This window comes from Eubalaena glacialis, chromosome 15, assembly GCF_028564815.1.
Source record: "Eubalaena glacialis isolate mEubGla1 chromosome 15, mEubGla1.1.hap2.+ XY, whole genome shotgun sequence".
Classification (NCBI taxonomy): Eukaryota; Metazoa; Chordata; class Mammalia; order Artiodactyla; family Balaenidae; genus Eubalaena; species Eubalaena glacialis.
In genome coordinates this window covers 16,756,119-16,769,138 of record NC_083730.1, presented here as the reverse complement: position 1 = coordinate 16,769,138, position 13,020 = coordinate 16,756,119, and the positions used below count along the sequence as shown (strand labels likewise).

Genomic DNA, 13,020 nt, shown 5'->3' with positions numbered 1-13,020 from the left:
TGCCATATTTCAGATGAAAAATGATAAGGCTTGGACTGCAGTGGTGGTGGTTAGAATAGAGAGACAAGGTCATGTTCAAGATATGTCTTAGAGGCGGAAATGTTAGGACCTGTTGATGGATTGGATGTGAAGTGTGAGAAAAAGAGAAGCATTGAGGACGATTTCTGCTTTTCGCTTTGGTAACTGAGTAGGTGGTGATGGTATTCATTGAGACAGAGAACACTGGAGAAGCAGGGTTTGGAGGGGAAAATCAAGCTTTCTCTTTTGGACAAGTTAAGATAAAGAGACCTTTTAGACATCCATGTAGAGATGGTAAGTAAGCAGTTCGCTGTGTAAGTCTGGAGATCAGTGGAAATGTCAAGGTTGGAGATGGAAATCTTGGAGTCCTTGGGATCCATGCAGCATTTAAAGCCTTGGCACTGAATCCTAGGACCTCTGGTGTCCCAATCTGTAGAAGCTGGGAAAAAGGGGAGGATCCCCAGAGGAGTCTGAGAATGAGGGACCTGTGAAATGGGAGGACAAGTAAGACACCTCAGGGACCAGGAAACCAAGAGAAGAGAGCAGTTCAAGAAGGAAGGGTGTGGTCTACGGGGCTCACGCTGGGGGAGTTGAATATGCCAAGAAGTGATCTTTGCCTTTGGCAGCATGAAGGTCTCCTGGTGACCTTGTCCACAGTGCCTCCGTGGAACGATGGAAAAGGAAGCCTGGCTGGATCGGGGCGAGGATGGAAGGATGTGGAGTCACTGACTGGGGAGTGGAGCGAGATGGTTAGTGGGGATCAGAGAGGTCATTAAAGAGAGGCGATTCAAGGACATGTCTATGTAGGATGCTGGCAATGGCCGAAAAGGAAGGCACATACTGATGGGTGCTGGAGAGCTTGGTGTTGGCCAAACAACAGAGCCATCTTCTGATCGTGCCTCATTAAAAAAATTTTTTTTACAAGTTCATGACATTACAAAGTGTATGAGCCACTGGATTAGGTGAGAACTAGCTCCCAAACAGGGGTTACAAATAACCGTCCATTTTCTGCAGCACTTACTTTTCTGCTATCCTGGTGGCTTGCTCCCTCTCCTCCTTCAGGTGTTTACTCAGATGTCACCTTCACAGCAGGCCTTCCTTGTCCTCTTTATTTATTTTATTTTATATATATTTTTAATTTTTAAAAATGTTTATACAATTTTTTAAATAAATTTATTTCTTTATTTAATTTATTTTTGGCTGTGTTGGGTCTTCGTTGCTGGGCGCGGGCTTTCTCTAGTTGCGGCGAGCGGGGGCTGCTCTTCGTTGCGGTGCGCAGGCTTCTCATTGTGGTGGCTTCTCTTGTTGCAGAGCACGGGCTCTAGGTGCACGGGCTTCAGTAGTTGTGGCGCACGGGCTTAGTTGCTCTGCGGCATGTGGGATCTTCCCGGACCAGGGATCGAACCTGTGTCCCCTGCATTGGCAGGCGGATTCTTAACCACTGCACCACCAGGGAAGTCCCAAAAATGTTTATACAGTTTTTAAAGGTGACTTTCCATTTACAGTTATTACAAAATATTGGCTATATTCCTTGTGTTGTATAGTACACCCTTGAGCCTGTCTTACACCCAGTAGTTTGTACCACCCTTCCCCACCCCATTTTGCCCCTCCCCTCTCTCCCCACTGGTAACCACTAGTTTGTTCTCTCTATCTGTGAGTCTGCTTCTTTTCTGTTATATTCACCAGTTTGTTGCATTTTTTTAGATTCCACATGTAAGACTTCATGTGTCCTGATTTATCGTTTTTCTTTATCTAACAGACTATAGATGCCACTTTATTTATATATTTATATGTTTATTTTCTGTCTCTCTCCACTGGAATAGAAGGCAGGATTTTTCTCTGTTTTGGGTACTGCTGTCATCAGCGCCTAAAGCAGCGCTAGGCTTATAGTACTGCTCAATAAGTAGTTGTCGAAATGACTTCTGAATTGTTTTATGACTCTGGCGTGGTAGGTTCTTGGGGGTAATGCAGAGGAAGTAGGGTACAGAATGAGCTGAGACCTGACCACTAGGGCAGCAGCTCATGCTCGGAGGTGGCCAGAGTGACAACAGAGAGTAGCCCAGACAGGCAAGGGTCAGAGTCTACCATCTGCACTGAACAAGGCCATGATGTGGGAACCACTGGGCACCAGACATTCCAAGAGGGCATAGCTGGGTCTAACCAGGCAGTTGAAGTCCAAGTGCAGGGTGGGAGGCTCTGGAGGGTGGGGAGGTCCACCCAGGGGACAGCAGTTCAAAGACCAGAACTCTGTTCCCTGCAAGGAGACTAGTAAGAACAAGAAAAAGATGCCTTTGGCTGGCTAGGGCTGGTTGGCAGAGCTCCAAGCCCGGGGAGGGGAGCTGGCAAGGACAGATCAGGATGGCTGGAACCAAAGCAAAACTCAAGCTGGAGACTTGCCACTAGGAGGGAAGAATGAAGGGCACAAAAGGCCACTGGTCATCCCAGGGCCATCGGTGGGAATCAGAGACAACAGAGAGCCATTGGGTCAGCCCGGAGTTATCCAAAACACAGGCCAAGGCTACAGAGATTTCAGATGTCCAAGAAAACTACAAATAAGCACCCTTTTTTTTTTTTTTTTAGAATTTTGGTAGGAACATTATAAATTTATTTATTTATTTATTTTTGCTGTGTTGGGTCTTCGTTTCTGTGCGAGGGCTTTCTCTAGTTGCGGCGAGCAGGGGCCACTCTTCATCGCGGTGTGCGGGCCTCTCACTATCGCGGCCTCTGTTGTTACGGAGAACAGGCTCCAGACGCGCAGGCTCAATAGTTGTGGCTCACGGGCCCAGTTGCTCCGCGGCATGTGGGATCTTCCCAGACCAGGGCTCGAACCCGTGTCCCCTGCACTGGCAGGCAGATTCTCAACCACTGCGCCACCAGGGAAGCCCCACCCTTTTTATTATAGAGATGACATACCTGACCCTGGGCTCAGTCTGGGGCCCAGGGAGTGCTTGCTTTTATCAGTGCTTCTCAGAATATGGTCTCTTCCAGCATCATCTGGAAGCTTGTCAGGAATGCAGATTCTCGGGCCCCACCCCAGGTCCACTGAATCAGGCCCTCTGACTGTAACAAGCCCTCCAGGTGATGATGCCGCCTGCTAACGTCTGAGAACCACCGTGCCAGCCCTGGCGTGAAAAGCTGAGAGTGGCAGAGAGTGGGAGCCAACAGATCCTGACACAGTGCAAGAGACCAAGACATACGTTTCTTTTTTCTTTATTCCTATTTGCTTCTGTTTCTCATTGCCAGTCTCAGTAACTGTTTTTTCTTTTTCCCCTTCCAATTTTCATTTTATTACTTTAGAAAGTGCACATCGTCTTTTAAATAAAATTTTCATTCAAACAATGGAAATATTACTAACAGTGATATGTAGTATTGCCATTGTGCTAAGAGATTAAAATCTTTTATCTCATACAAATCTCACAATGAACCTATAAAGTTGGAAGCACTATCGGGCCCATTTTTACAGATAAGGAAGTTGATGTTTAGAGATGAAATAACTTGCCCAAGTCCTCCCAATTAGGGAAGTTAGAATCAGAACTGAAATATAATGTTTTTTCATGGCAAATCTATGTCTTAACCACTAAGTCACTAATGTATTTACATAGTAATACTAAAGATTTCTGATTATCACTGGTGATGGTTTTGGAATCCTTTTCTATCTCTCAGGCTGACTTCATACATCTGTGTTGCAGGATTTTATTCTTTCCCGGTCTGTTTAGGTCACTGGGTCTTTTTAGCCTCCTGGAACGAGTTCTCTTGCTCAGAGTCTGTTTTCCTGCCAGCCTTTCTCTTTGTTCTGTCTTTGTGAACTTAGGATGGTGCATGCCCCCACACAGAGTGAGACCCTGATTCATTCTTTCCGGAAATTAAGAGGAGGCTGGAATCAGAATTGGCTGTGCTACTTCCTCAACTCAGCACTCTCTTTTACATGTCTCTATAAATTTTGTTCCTATTATAGTGAATCCAACTTGCTGCATCTCAAAAGAAACTCTTGTTGGAAGAGAATAAAGGCATTCTCCAACCCTCCCTGATCCCTTCCAAGTCCTGCCCAACACACACACAGCCTTCTTTTGCAAGAGGAAACACATTTGTTCTTTTTTTTTTTAATTAATTAATTTATTTATTTATTTTTGGCTGCACTGGGTCTTCGTTGCTGTGCGCGGGCTTTCTCTACTTGCAGCGAGCGGGGGTTACTCTTTGTTGTGGTGCATGGGCTTCTCATTGCGGTGGCTTCTCTTGTTGTGGAGCACGGGCTCTAGGCATGCGGGCTTCAGTAGTTGTGGCTCACAGGCTCAGTAGTTGTGGTGCACAGGCTTAGTTGCTCCGCGGCATGTGGGGTCTTCCTGGACCAGGGCTCGAACCCGTGTCCCCTGCATTGGCAGGCGGATTCTTAACCACTGCGCCACCAGGGAAGTCCAACACATTTGTTCTTTAGTGAAACACCCACAAGGGTCATCGGTATAAGTGTCAAAAGATTGGGAAACTCAAAAGGTACAAACTCGCAGTAATAAGACCAATAAGTACCAGGGATGTAATGTACAACATGATAAGCATAATGAGCATGGCTGTGTGTTTTATATGAAAGTTGTTCAGAGAGGAAATCCTAAGAGTTCTCATTGCAAGGAAAACAATTTTATTTCTATTTCTTTAATTTTGTGTCTCTATGAGATGATGGATGTTCGCTGAACTTATTGTGATCATTGCTCCATGATGTATGTAAATCACATCCTTATGCTGTACATCTTAAATTTATACTGTGCTGTATGTCAATCATATCTCAACAAAACTGGGGAACAAAAAGGTTGGGAAGCTCACTCACATACTTGCTTACCATCAAGTTATAACCCAAAGACATCGCCTCAGTTTCTTTAGCTGAACGTTCTGGGTAACGAATTTGTCATCAGGGTATGTTGGTTAAGAAGAATTCTAACTGGGATCTTGGGCAGCCCACTTAGTCTTTGAGTCTCAATTTCCTGACTAGGTAGGCAGGGATGGTAATATTTTCCCTTTTGCCTAGCAGGGCTGTTTATTCATCTATTCAGTCATTCACTCAACAAACATTTACTGCAGAGTGGTTTGGTATGGCTGGAGAAGCAAAACCAACACCGTTAGTGAAAGTGCTTTGAAAATGATGTGACGCTACAGAAATGGAAAGCCTTGATGTTATTGCTTCAAAAGACCAATGTGGTAGTTATTAGTGTCAATCACCAGGTATTTCTGGCTCTCCTCCCTCCAGGTACTTGGTAACATTCCCCTTCCTGGCCCCATGATGGTTGGGTGGGCTCCATCACTAGGTTTGACCCATGAGTAGTACCTGGTCTTACTATTATGCTAACAGCCTTAAGCATGTCGCGTCTGGGCTAGAACATTTACTTATTAACTCGAGGCCCTCCAGAACGCTCTTGTCCTATGTCCTCTGCCATGGTCACTGCTGAACAATCAGCTAGTGGCCGCTCCATCAGCCTGCCTCCCATAGTGAGGAAGTTGCTGAGCCCAAGGTGACTGGCCATGGACGTGTACCATGAACAAGAAAAAAACCATTATTGTTTTCTGTTTTGTTACTGCAGCGTAACTTACTGTGTCCTGATAGAGACAACCAAATTAACCCATGAACTGTATCCCTGATAAATCATTCCTGTGATCTATTCTTCTCTTTCTTTCAGTGGCTGGTTAAGTGCAAGGTCCTTTTTAAAGATGCATCAGAATTCAGACAAAGGAATAACCCCTAAAGTCATACTCAGATACTTTCTCAGTCGCCTTACAAGGTAGGTTATTTATATAATTTCTTAATTCATTATTGCTGTGTAATCATTTATTATTTGTTAGTCTTTAACCCTCTTTTGAAAGACTTTTCAAAGAAAAATAAACTGAGAAAAATAGTTTTCTTCCTTAAATACGGCTGCTCTTGCTGGTGTAATGGCTTTTGCCAGTGGAAGATACCAGTATTCATGGTAATTTTTTTTTTTTTAGATTTTATTTTAAATTTATTTATTTATTTATTTTTGACTGCATTGGGTCTTCATCGCTGCATGCGGGCTTTTCTCCAGTTGTGGCGAGCGGGGGCTGCTCTTCGTTGCGGTGCGCGGGCTTCTCATTGCAGTGGCTTCTCTTTGTTTTGGAGCACAGGCTCTAGGTGCGCAGGCTTCAGTAGTTGTGGCAAGCGGGCTCAGTAGTTGTGGCACATGGGCTTAGTTGCTCCGTGGCTTGTGGGATCTTCCCAGACCAGGGCTCTGGTGTTCCCTGCATTGGCAGGCAGATTCTTAACCACTGTGCCACCAGGGAAGCCCTATTCATGGTATTTGTCCTAATAGAATTTGAACTATATTAAACCAGCAAAAACACCCTTATTCCTCAGCTGATGGACAGCACATTTCAATAAACATACAGTCAGATTCTCATGGAATCTATGTTCGACAGAATTTGTATGGCTCATATAAATTAATAGCAGTTGGATCCTGTAAATAAGAGACTAATGGTAATGATAAAAATAGAATAAGATACAACTGGGAGAGGGGCTGTTTGAAGCTTGGGATGATGGTCATTCCACTGTCAAGCAGAACTAATGTGTGGTTGGTCGGAGCAGAAAGGAATACAATATTGGGACAGAATATGGAACCAATGGGATAGCAGAGTGGCAGTTATGTAATGAGACAGCAGAAGTTTAAGGAGAAAAGGGAACTTCAACTCATGTAACCCAAACCCTTCATTTATACACTTTCTAAATCATGGTTTGTTGCTGAGCCCAGATCTCATTACTTAGGGTCCATGGCTCTCTTGTTACACTGCACTGTCACAAAACAGGAAGGGAAGCATTGAAACCATCTTCTGAGTTTGTCAAATGGACTAGATAAGGTCTGACTCTGGTCTGCCTGGGCTTGCATTCTGGCTCAATTATTTACCAGCTGTGTGACCTTGAGTAAGTGTTTCAACCTTCCTCTGCTTGAGTTTTCTCATCCCAAAAATGAAAATAGGGACTTCCCTGGTGGTCTGGTGGTAAAGAATCTGCCTTCCAATGCAGGGGTCGCAGGTTTGGTCCCTTAGTCGGGGAACTAAGATCCCACATGCTGAAGGGCAACTAAGCCCACACGCCACAACTACTGAGCCCGCACGGCTCAATGAGAGAGCCTGAGTGCCACAAACTACAGAGCCCACGCGCTCTGGAGCCCGCACGCCACAACTCTAGAGAGAAAAAATTTTAAAAACCTGCACGCCACTACTTGAGAGAACCCACGCGCCACAACAAAGAGCCCAAGTGCCGCGGCAGAAGATCCCGCATGCCCCAAGCTCTATTAAATCTAGTCCTCGTTCTGAACGCTTGACAGAATGCTTACTCTTTCAATATCTTTTGGGCACGTGGCACTGGGTTGAGTAGCCTGTCCTGCCCTGTGGTCTTCTGGAGGAGAGGGACTGGCAGGCCGGCCAAGGGTTCTTAGTGATAAATGCCAAGACGGGTTGTTAGGGGTTGGGGTGTGGGATCCAATGGCATGGTGGGTTCTGCCTGGGAAACTTGCTTCAGAAGAAAAATCCTGGAGCTGGGGATTGAAGAGCAAGACGTGTTTTACTAGGCAGATAAAGCAGTCGTGGGGGGCGGAGGGAGCACAGGGCGGGGGGGTGAGGTGGTGAGGCCTCATGGAGCAAGATGGCGGCGAGGATCCCAGTGAGTAACTTGTTGCAGGATGTGCACTGGCGATGGGCAGTGGGAATGGAGAGAGGGCCAATCAAGGACACTCAGATTTTCCAGCTCAAGCGACATGGAGGATGGTAATGAATTCTTGAGATGGGGAGCTCTGGAAGAGTGCCAGATGGGAGCCAGGAAGAGAGTGAGCCCAACCCGGGGCAAAACTTTGTTGAAAAATAGGGGAAGTAGGAAAATTCCCTGGTGGTCCAGTGGTTAGGACTCTGTGCTTTCACTGCCGAGGGCCCGGGTTCAATCCCTGGTTGGGGAACTAAGATCCCACAAGCCGAGTGGTGTGGCTAATAAAACAAGCAAACACACCAAAAACAAAACAAAATAAACACACACACAAAAGAAAAATAAGGGAAGCATCACCAACCTTAAAACACCCTCTTTAAGGTAAACCCAGTGAAAAAGCAGCCATGCTCCTAGCTATTCTGATGTTCTCATTCATGATGGCAAGACTCACTGTTCTTACTCAATTATGATTTATTACTTACCTTTTTAACTCAAGAAGAGTGGAAGTAAGATCATTTGCTCACTCGCTCTTTCTGTATTTATTGAGGGTCCACTATGTACCAGGCACCATTCTAGGCTCTGAGGATTCAGCAGTTGAGAAGCCATGCAAGTGCCTGTGGCATGGGGGTTACAGTCTAGTGACTAGAGATAGACAATAGATAAATAAACAAATGTGCAACACTAAGTTGCAATATGCAAATCCATTTATAATAGGTCGGTGATGATAAGTGCCACAAAGTGATAATTTGGAGAAGGAAGCAAGACAGAGGGTCTTCCTCTGGAAAGGTAGTCAGGGAAGGTGACATTTATCGAGAACCCTGAAGGAATTAAAGGAATATTCTAAGCAAAAAAAATTCCGTGAGCAAAGAAGGATCCACGGAAGGGAGCCAAGAGCAAATGTCCTGAGGAGGGAGCTGCGGTTGATGTGTTTGCAGAATCTCAAAGAGCCCAAAGGTGCCAAAGTGGAGCAAACGTCTTGGAGAACAGAAGGAATGAGGGCAGAGAGGTGGAGGGGAGGGGAGGGGAGGGGGAGCAGGTGATGGCCCAGGTCTATAGGGCCAGTGGGCTGTCTTTAGGACTTTCCATTTATTCTGAGAGCAGAAGCCTTTGGAGGATTCCTGTAGGGCAGTGGCATGGTCAGATTTACATTTTGCAAGCATCACTCTGGCTGCAGGGCAGAGAATAGACTGGGGAGAGGGGAGAAGAGGGGGGCCCAAGTGCGGGCTACTGCAAGTTATAGAAAAGGCAAAAACCCAGTTTCTAGGGGTAAGCCCTTACAGATGTTATCTCATGGGAACGAGGAGAGTAGAGGCTCCAGACCCTTACAGCTGTGTGATTATTCCAACTAGGAGCCACATGTTAAAAATTAGTTTAGTAGATTAAAAAAATTGTTGATAATAATGTCTAACTAAAACAGAGGTCATGTACTAAAAATAAAGGCACCCCTTCCAGTCTTACCTCCCACAGGACACCTGTGTTAACAGTTTCTTATGAATTCATTCTTGCAGGGATTTTCCACGTATTATTTACATGTACTTTCCCCACCCCCTACCCTGTCCCCATGAATAGGATTACGCTTAATGCAGCATTATTTTGCACATAGTTTTTTTTATTTAACGATTTAGTGCTGGCATATTTCTCTATTTGCATGCAAGGGCTCACCTCACTGATTTTAAGGTTGCCTGGGATGGCGCCACGTGGGTGGCCCATCCATCACGTATTTAACCGGTCCCCATGAATGGGCATGAAGGTAATTTCCAAGTTTTTTGCAATCTTAGACGATGATACAAAGTCTATACATTTTTGTGCAGTTGTCTGGGCACGTCTGCAGGGTAAATTCCTACAAGTGGAATCCATAATTTGGTGCATCTAATGTTCTGATGGATGTCTTCCAATGGACTTTCCCACCCGCCAGGTACGAGAAGGCCTGCTTCTCACACCCCCATGACACTGGCTGGTATCACACTTTTTAATCTTTGAAAACCCACTTTGACTTTAAATCTTCAAGCTCGGACAAAAATGAAGCGCATGTACATTTATATGACGCTTCCCACGTTTCAGTTTTCTTATTGATCTCCTTTGATTCTCAGAAAATCTTAGGAGGCAGGAATCATCCTCCTTCTTAGAAGAATTTAAGGAACCATCGGCCCCCTTTTCCATAGAAGAACAAAGGGAGAAATTATATGATTTTCTCAGTGTGGAAAATTTAGACAAAACTAGAAATCATGTTTCACGTTCCTTCCCCTGTACCTCCCCAGGCACGGTCCACCCAGCAGCCTCCACCCACCCCCACTGGCCCCAGCTAGGAGGCTGCCTGGGGCTGGACACTGGCCTCTACCCTGCTCCCTCCTGAGGACATCTGACCTGAACTCTGGTTCAGAGGGGAGCAGGGCGCTGACTTACTCTCCCTGGGGAGATGGAGGGGACAGATGGTGGGAAGGGAGGCCGGGAGGTGAGAGCCCAGGGCCTGTGGGAGCAGCTGCAAAGCAGCGTGGTCAGGTGGCTCATCTGGCAGAACCCAGGACCCAGTGAGGGCTCTGTGGCTGTCGCCTGAGCTGATCTGGGAAGTTGCATCTTGGCATAGCTGGTGTCCTTTCTCTCTGAATCTGATCAGCAATTTCAGCTCTGTTCCCCAATACCCACCACTCTCCCGCCCACCTGGCGCTCTCTGTGAAGGATGTTACCACTGTGGGGAGGAGAAGAGTCCCACAGGTCCGGGTCTGGGTGCAGACCAGAGGCAGGGTGCTGACCCCCATCTCTGCGGGGGGTTGCTCCTCCAGCAGCCCTGCCCTCCCTGTCTGTCATACCCCAGGCCCTGACGCCCCTTCCGAGATGTTCAGAGGTGCTGCTGGGCCACGTGCTCTATCCTTGTTGCACAAACCTGCAGTCTTACATAGGTTCTTTAAAAAAAGAGGGCTCTGATGGAGGCCCACCCAGAATCCACGCCAGAATTGCACGTGCCTCCCACGGTGTCCAATAGGGGCCACCAGACACGGGTGGACCAGTGAGATGTACTACAAATGTATAATACACACCGGCTTTTAAAGACTTGGTAAGGGAGTTCCCTGGTGGTCTAGTGGTTAGGACTCTGCACTCTCACTGCCGTGGTCTGGGTTCAATCCCTGGCCCGGGAACTGAGATCCCGCAAGCCGCATGGTGCGGCTAATCAAAGACTCAGTAAAAGAAAAATAATGTAAAATAGCTCAATATTTTTTTATATTGGTTATCTGTTGAAATGATAATATTTTGAATATATTGGCTAAAAAAGTATATTATTAAAATTAATTGTACTTTTGACTTTTTAAAATGTGGCCACTAGAAGATGTTAACTAAGTGGCCGACTTGTCTCCAGTTATATTCTATTGAACAGCCCCGGTCTAGACATCTAGTGCCTTATTCATCATCATTGTAGCTGCTGCAAATCCTGCTTGGAAGCAGGTAGTGTATGAGGGAAGGAAAGAAGAAATAAAGTGAGGAAGGGAGGGAGGAGAAGAGGGAGACTGGAAAGCGATTTTCGTCTAGGGAGGCCTCATGGAAGGAACATGTAACAATGTCAAATCTCAGTACTGCTATGTGGTTGGACCATCTGGGGCAAGTGACTCAAACTTCTGTGAGCTATAATTTCCTCATTAGTAAAATCGAGGTCATAGTTACCTGACAGGAGTATTTTGAGGTTTAGAAAACTCCTAACACAGTGGCTGACACGTATGACTTGCTCAGTGAATAACGGTAGTTTTGCATAAGTAGCACCTGCGCCAGCACATGACAGGTGTTCAAGAAAAGCTTTTGAACCCACAAATGTATGCAGGTTTGAGGGGTGTGTGGGGAGGTGGTCGCCCACGCAGTACAATCTGTTTTCGAACATCTTATCTGTCATCGCTATGTGCCCACCCAGGGGACCGAACAGAGCCTCTGTGGAGAGTCACCCTCTCGCCCAGCTTTTTCCTGCCAGGTTGCAGCCTCTTCACCTGTATTCAGTGTGCTTTTTGGTTAGATTGTTCTCCCTTGTGCCCTGGAGACCCGTCTGGGAAGTGCCCGAGTTCCACCTGGAGAACTGCCAGCAAGCGTGCTGGCCGAATTTGCTGTTGCTAGATAACTTCCTGTCGGTCCAGGATGCGGTGAGTTTAAGTCGTTGGCCGTGAAAGGGCAGAGAGGTGCAATCCGGTGTCTCCCTTCACATGGTTTGGTGAACTTTCCCAGAGCCAACCTGAGTCTGATCCGCTTTCTTCTGGCATATTCTCTGGAGTAGTAGTGATGCTGTGGGTGGGAAGACTCGCCTCTGGTGATGGGGTGGGAGTAACGGCACCATCCCTGGCGGGGCAGTTGCTGTGAAAGTGGAGCGGGGGCAGGGGAGTGGGTCTGGGGGGGCAACCATCTCGGTGCCTGCCCTGGATGCAGCTGCTGCCCCATCACGGTTCCGTTCTGGTCCATGTCGCCCCAGGGGGAAGGACACTTTCTTCACCTCCGCCCAGAGAACCAGTAATGAGACGGAACGTGGCACCACCCCCTCCCCAGAATGAATTCTATCCCATGTCCAGCCAGATCTGACAGAGCAACAGCGTCTGTATATATTGGTCCTGGCTTCCTTAAAGCCCTAGTTTCCTCCTAATGAGCCTGGAGCAACTGGAAGTGAAATAGCTGTAATTAAACCATGTCACTGCTTTCGCCTTGAAAGCACAGCTGAAAGGAGCATCGCTGCAGCGGGGCTGCATAACCGCTGGCCAACCAGACGGCTGCCTTTAGTTCACAAGTGCCCAGCAGCTTCGACGGGGTGCACATCACTGTCTAACTGCCTTCAGGTGGACTCACGTCTGTGACGGGGTCCAGGAGGAGAGGCTGGGCTGTTTTCCCAGATTCAGACTGGCTTGGGCCATACGTGGGACAAGGAAAGCTGTCACTTCTCTTGGATAAGTCTGGTCTCCCTGGGACCGAGGGCGTGGGAGGGGAGGCCAAGGCGCCTTTTATCTCTGAAGCCCTGGAGAGAACTGCCCGCAGGAATTGCCTCACATTGAGTTAGAAATACAGGTAACCGCCTGGTGGCTTTGGCCGCCGATCTCCCATCAATCATGCGTGGGACCTCTGGGGTTTCCCACAAAAGCTCGCCTGCAGCCAGGCCTCCGTTCTAAATGAACACATTCTCTCCACCTGGAGTTGCGGGAGGGCAGGAAGGCAAGGAAGAGAGAATGACATCGACCCTCTGACTCCAGCGCACCATAAGGATAATTAATCCTTACATCCGTGAAACGTGATGGAATTTAGTTCCCACCACTGTCCTGGGAGATTAGCTATTATTGTTGTTTTCAACAAGAGAG

The 13,020-nt window shown here is 47.0% G+C and overlaps 1 protein-coding gene across 1 annotated transcript in view; it reads left to right on the top strand.

The window, feature by feature from the left end:
- The window catches only part of LOC133075100 (O-acyltransferase like protein-like), a 65,714-nt gene that overhangs the window by 38,035 nt on the left and 14,659 nt on the right, over positions 1-13,020 (top strand). Inside the window, 2 exon segments of the mRNA XM_061169226.1 lie at positions 5,679-5,780; positions 11,661-11,826. Of these exon segments, the coding sequence (XP_061025209.1) occupies positions 5,679-5,780; positions 11,661-11,826 (268 nt within the window).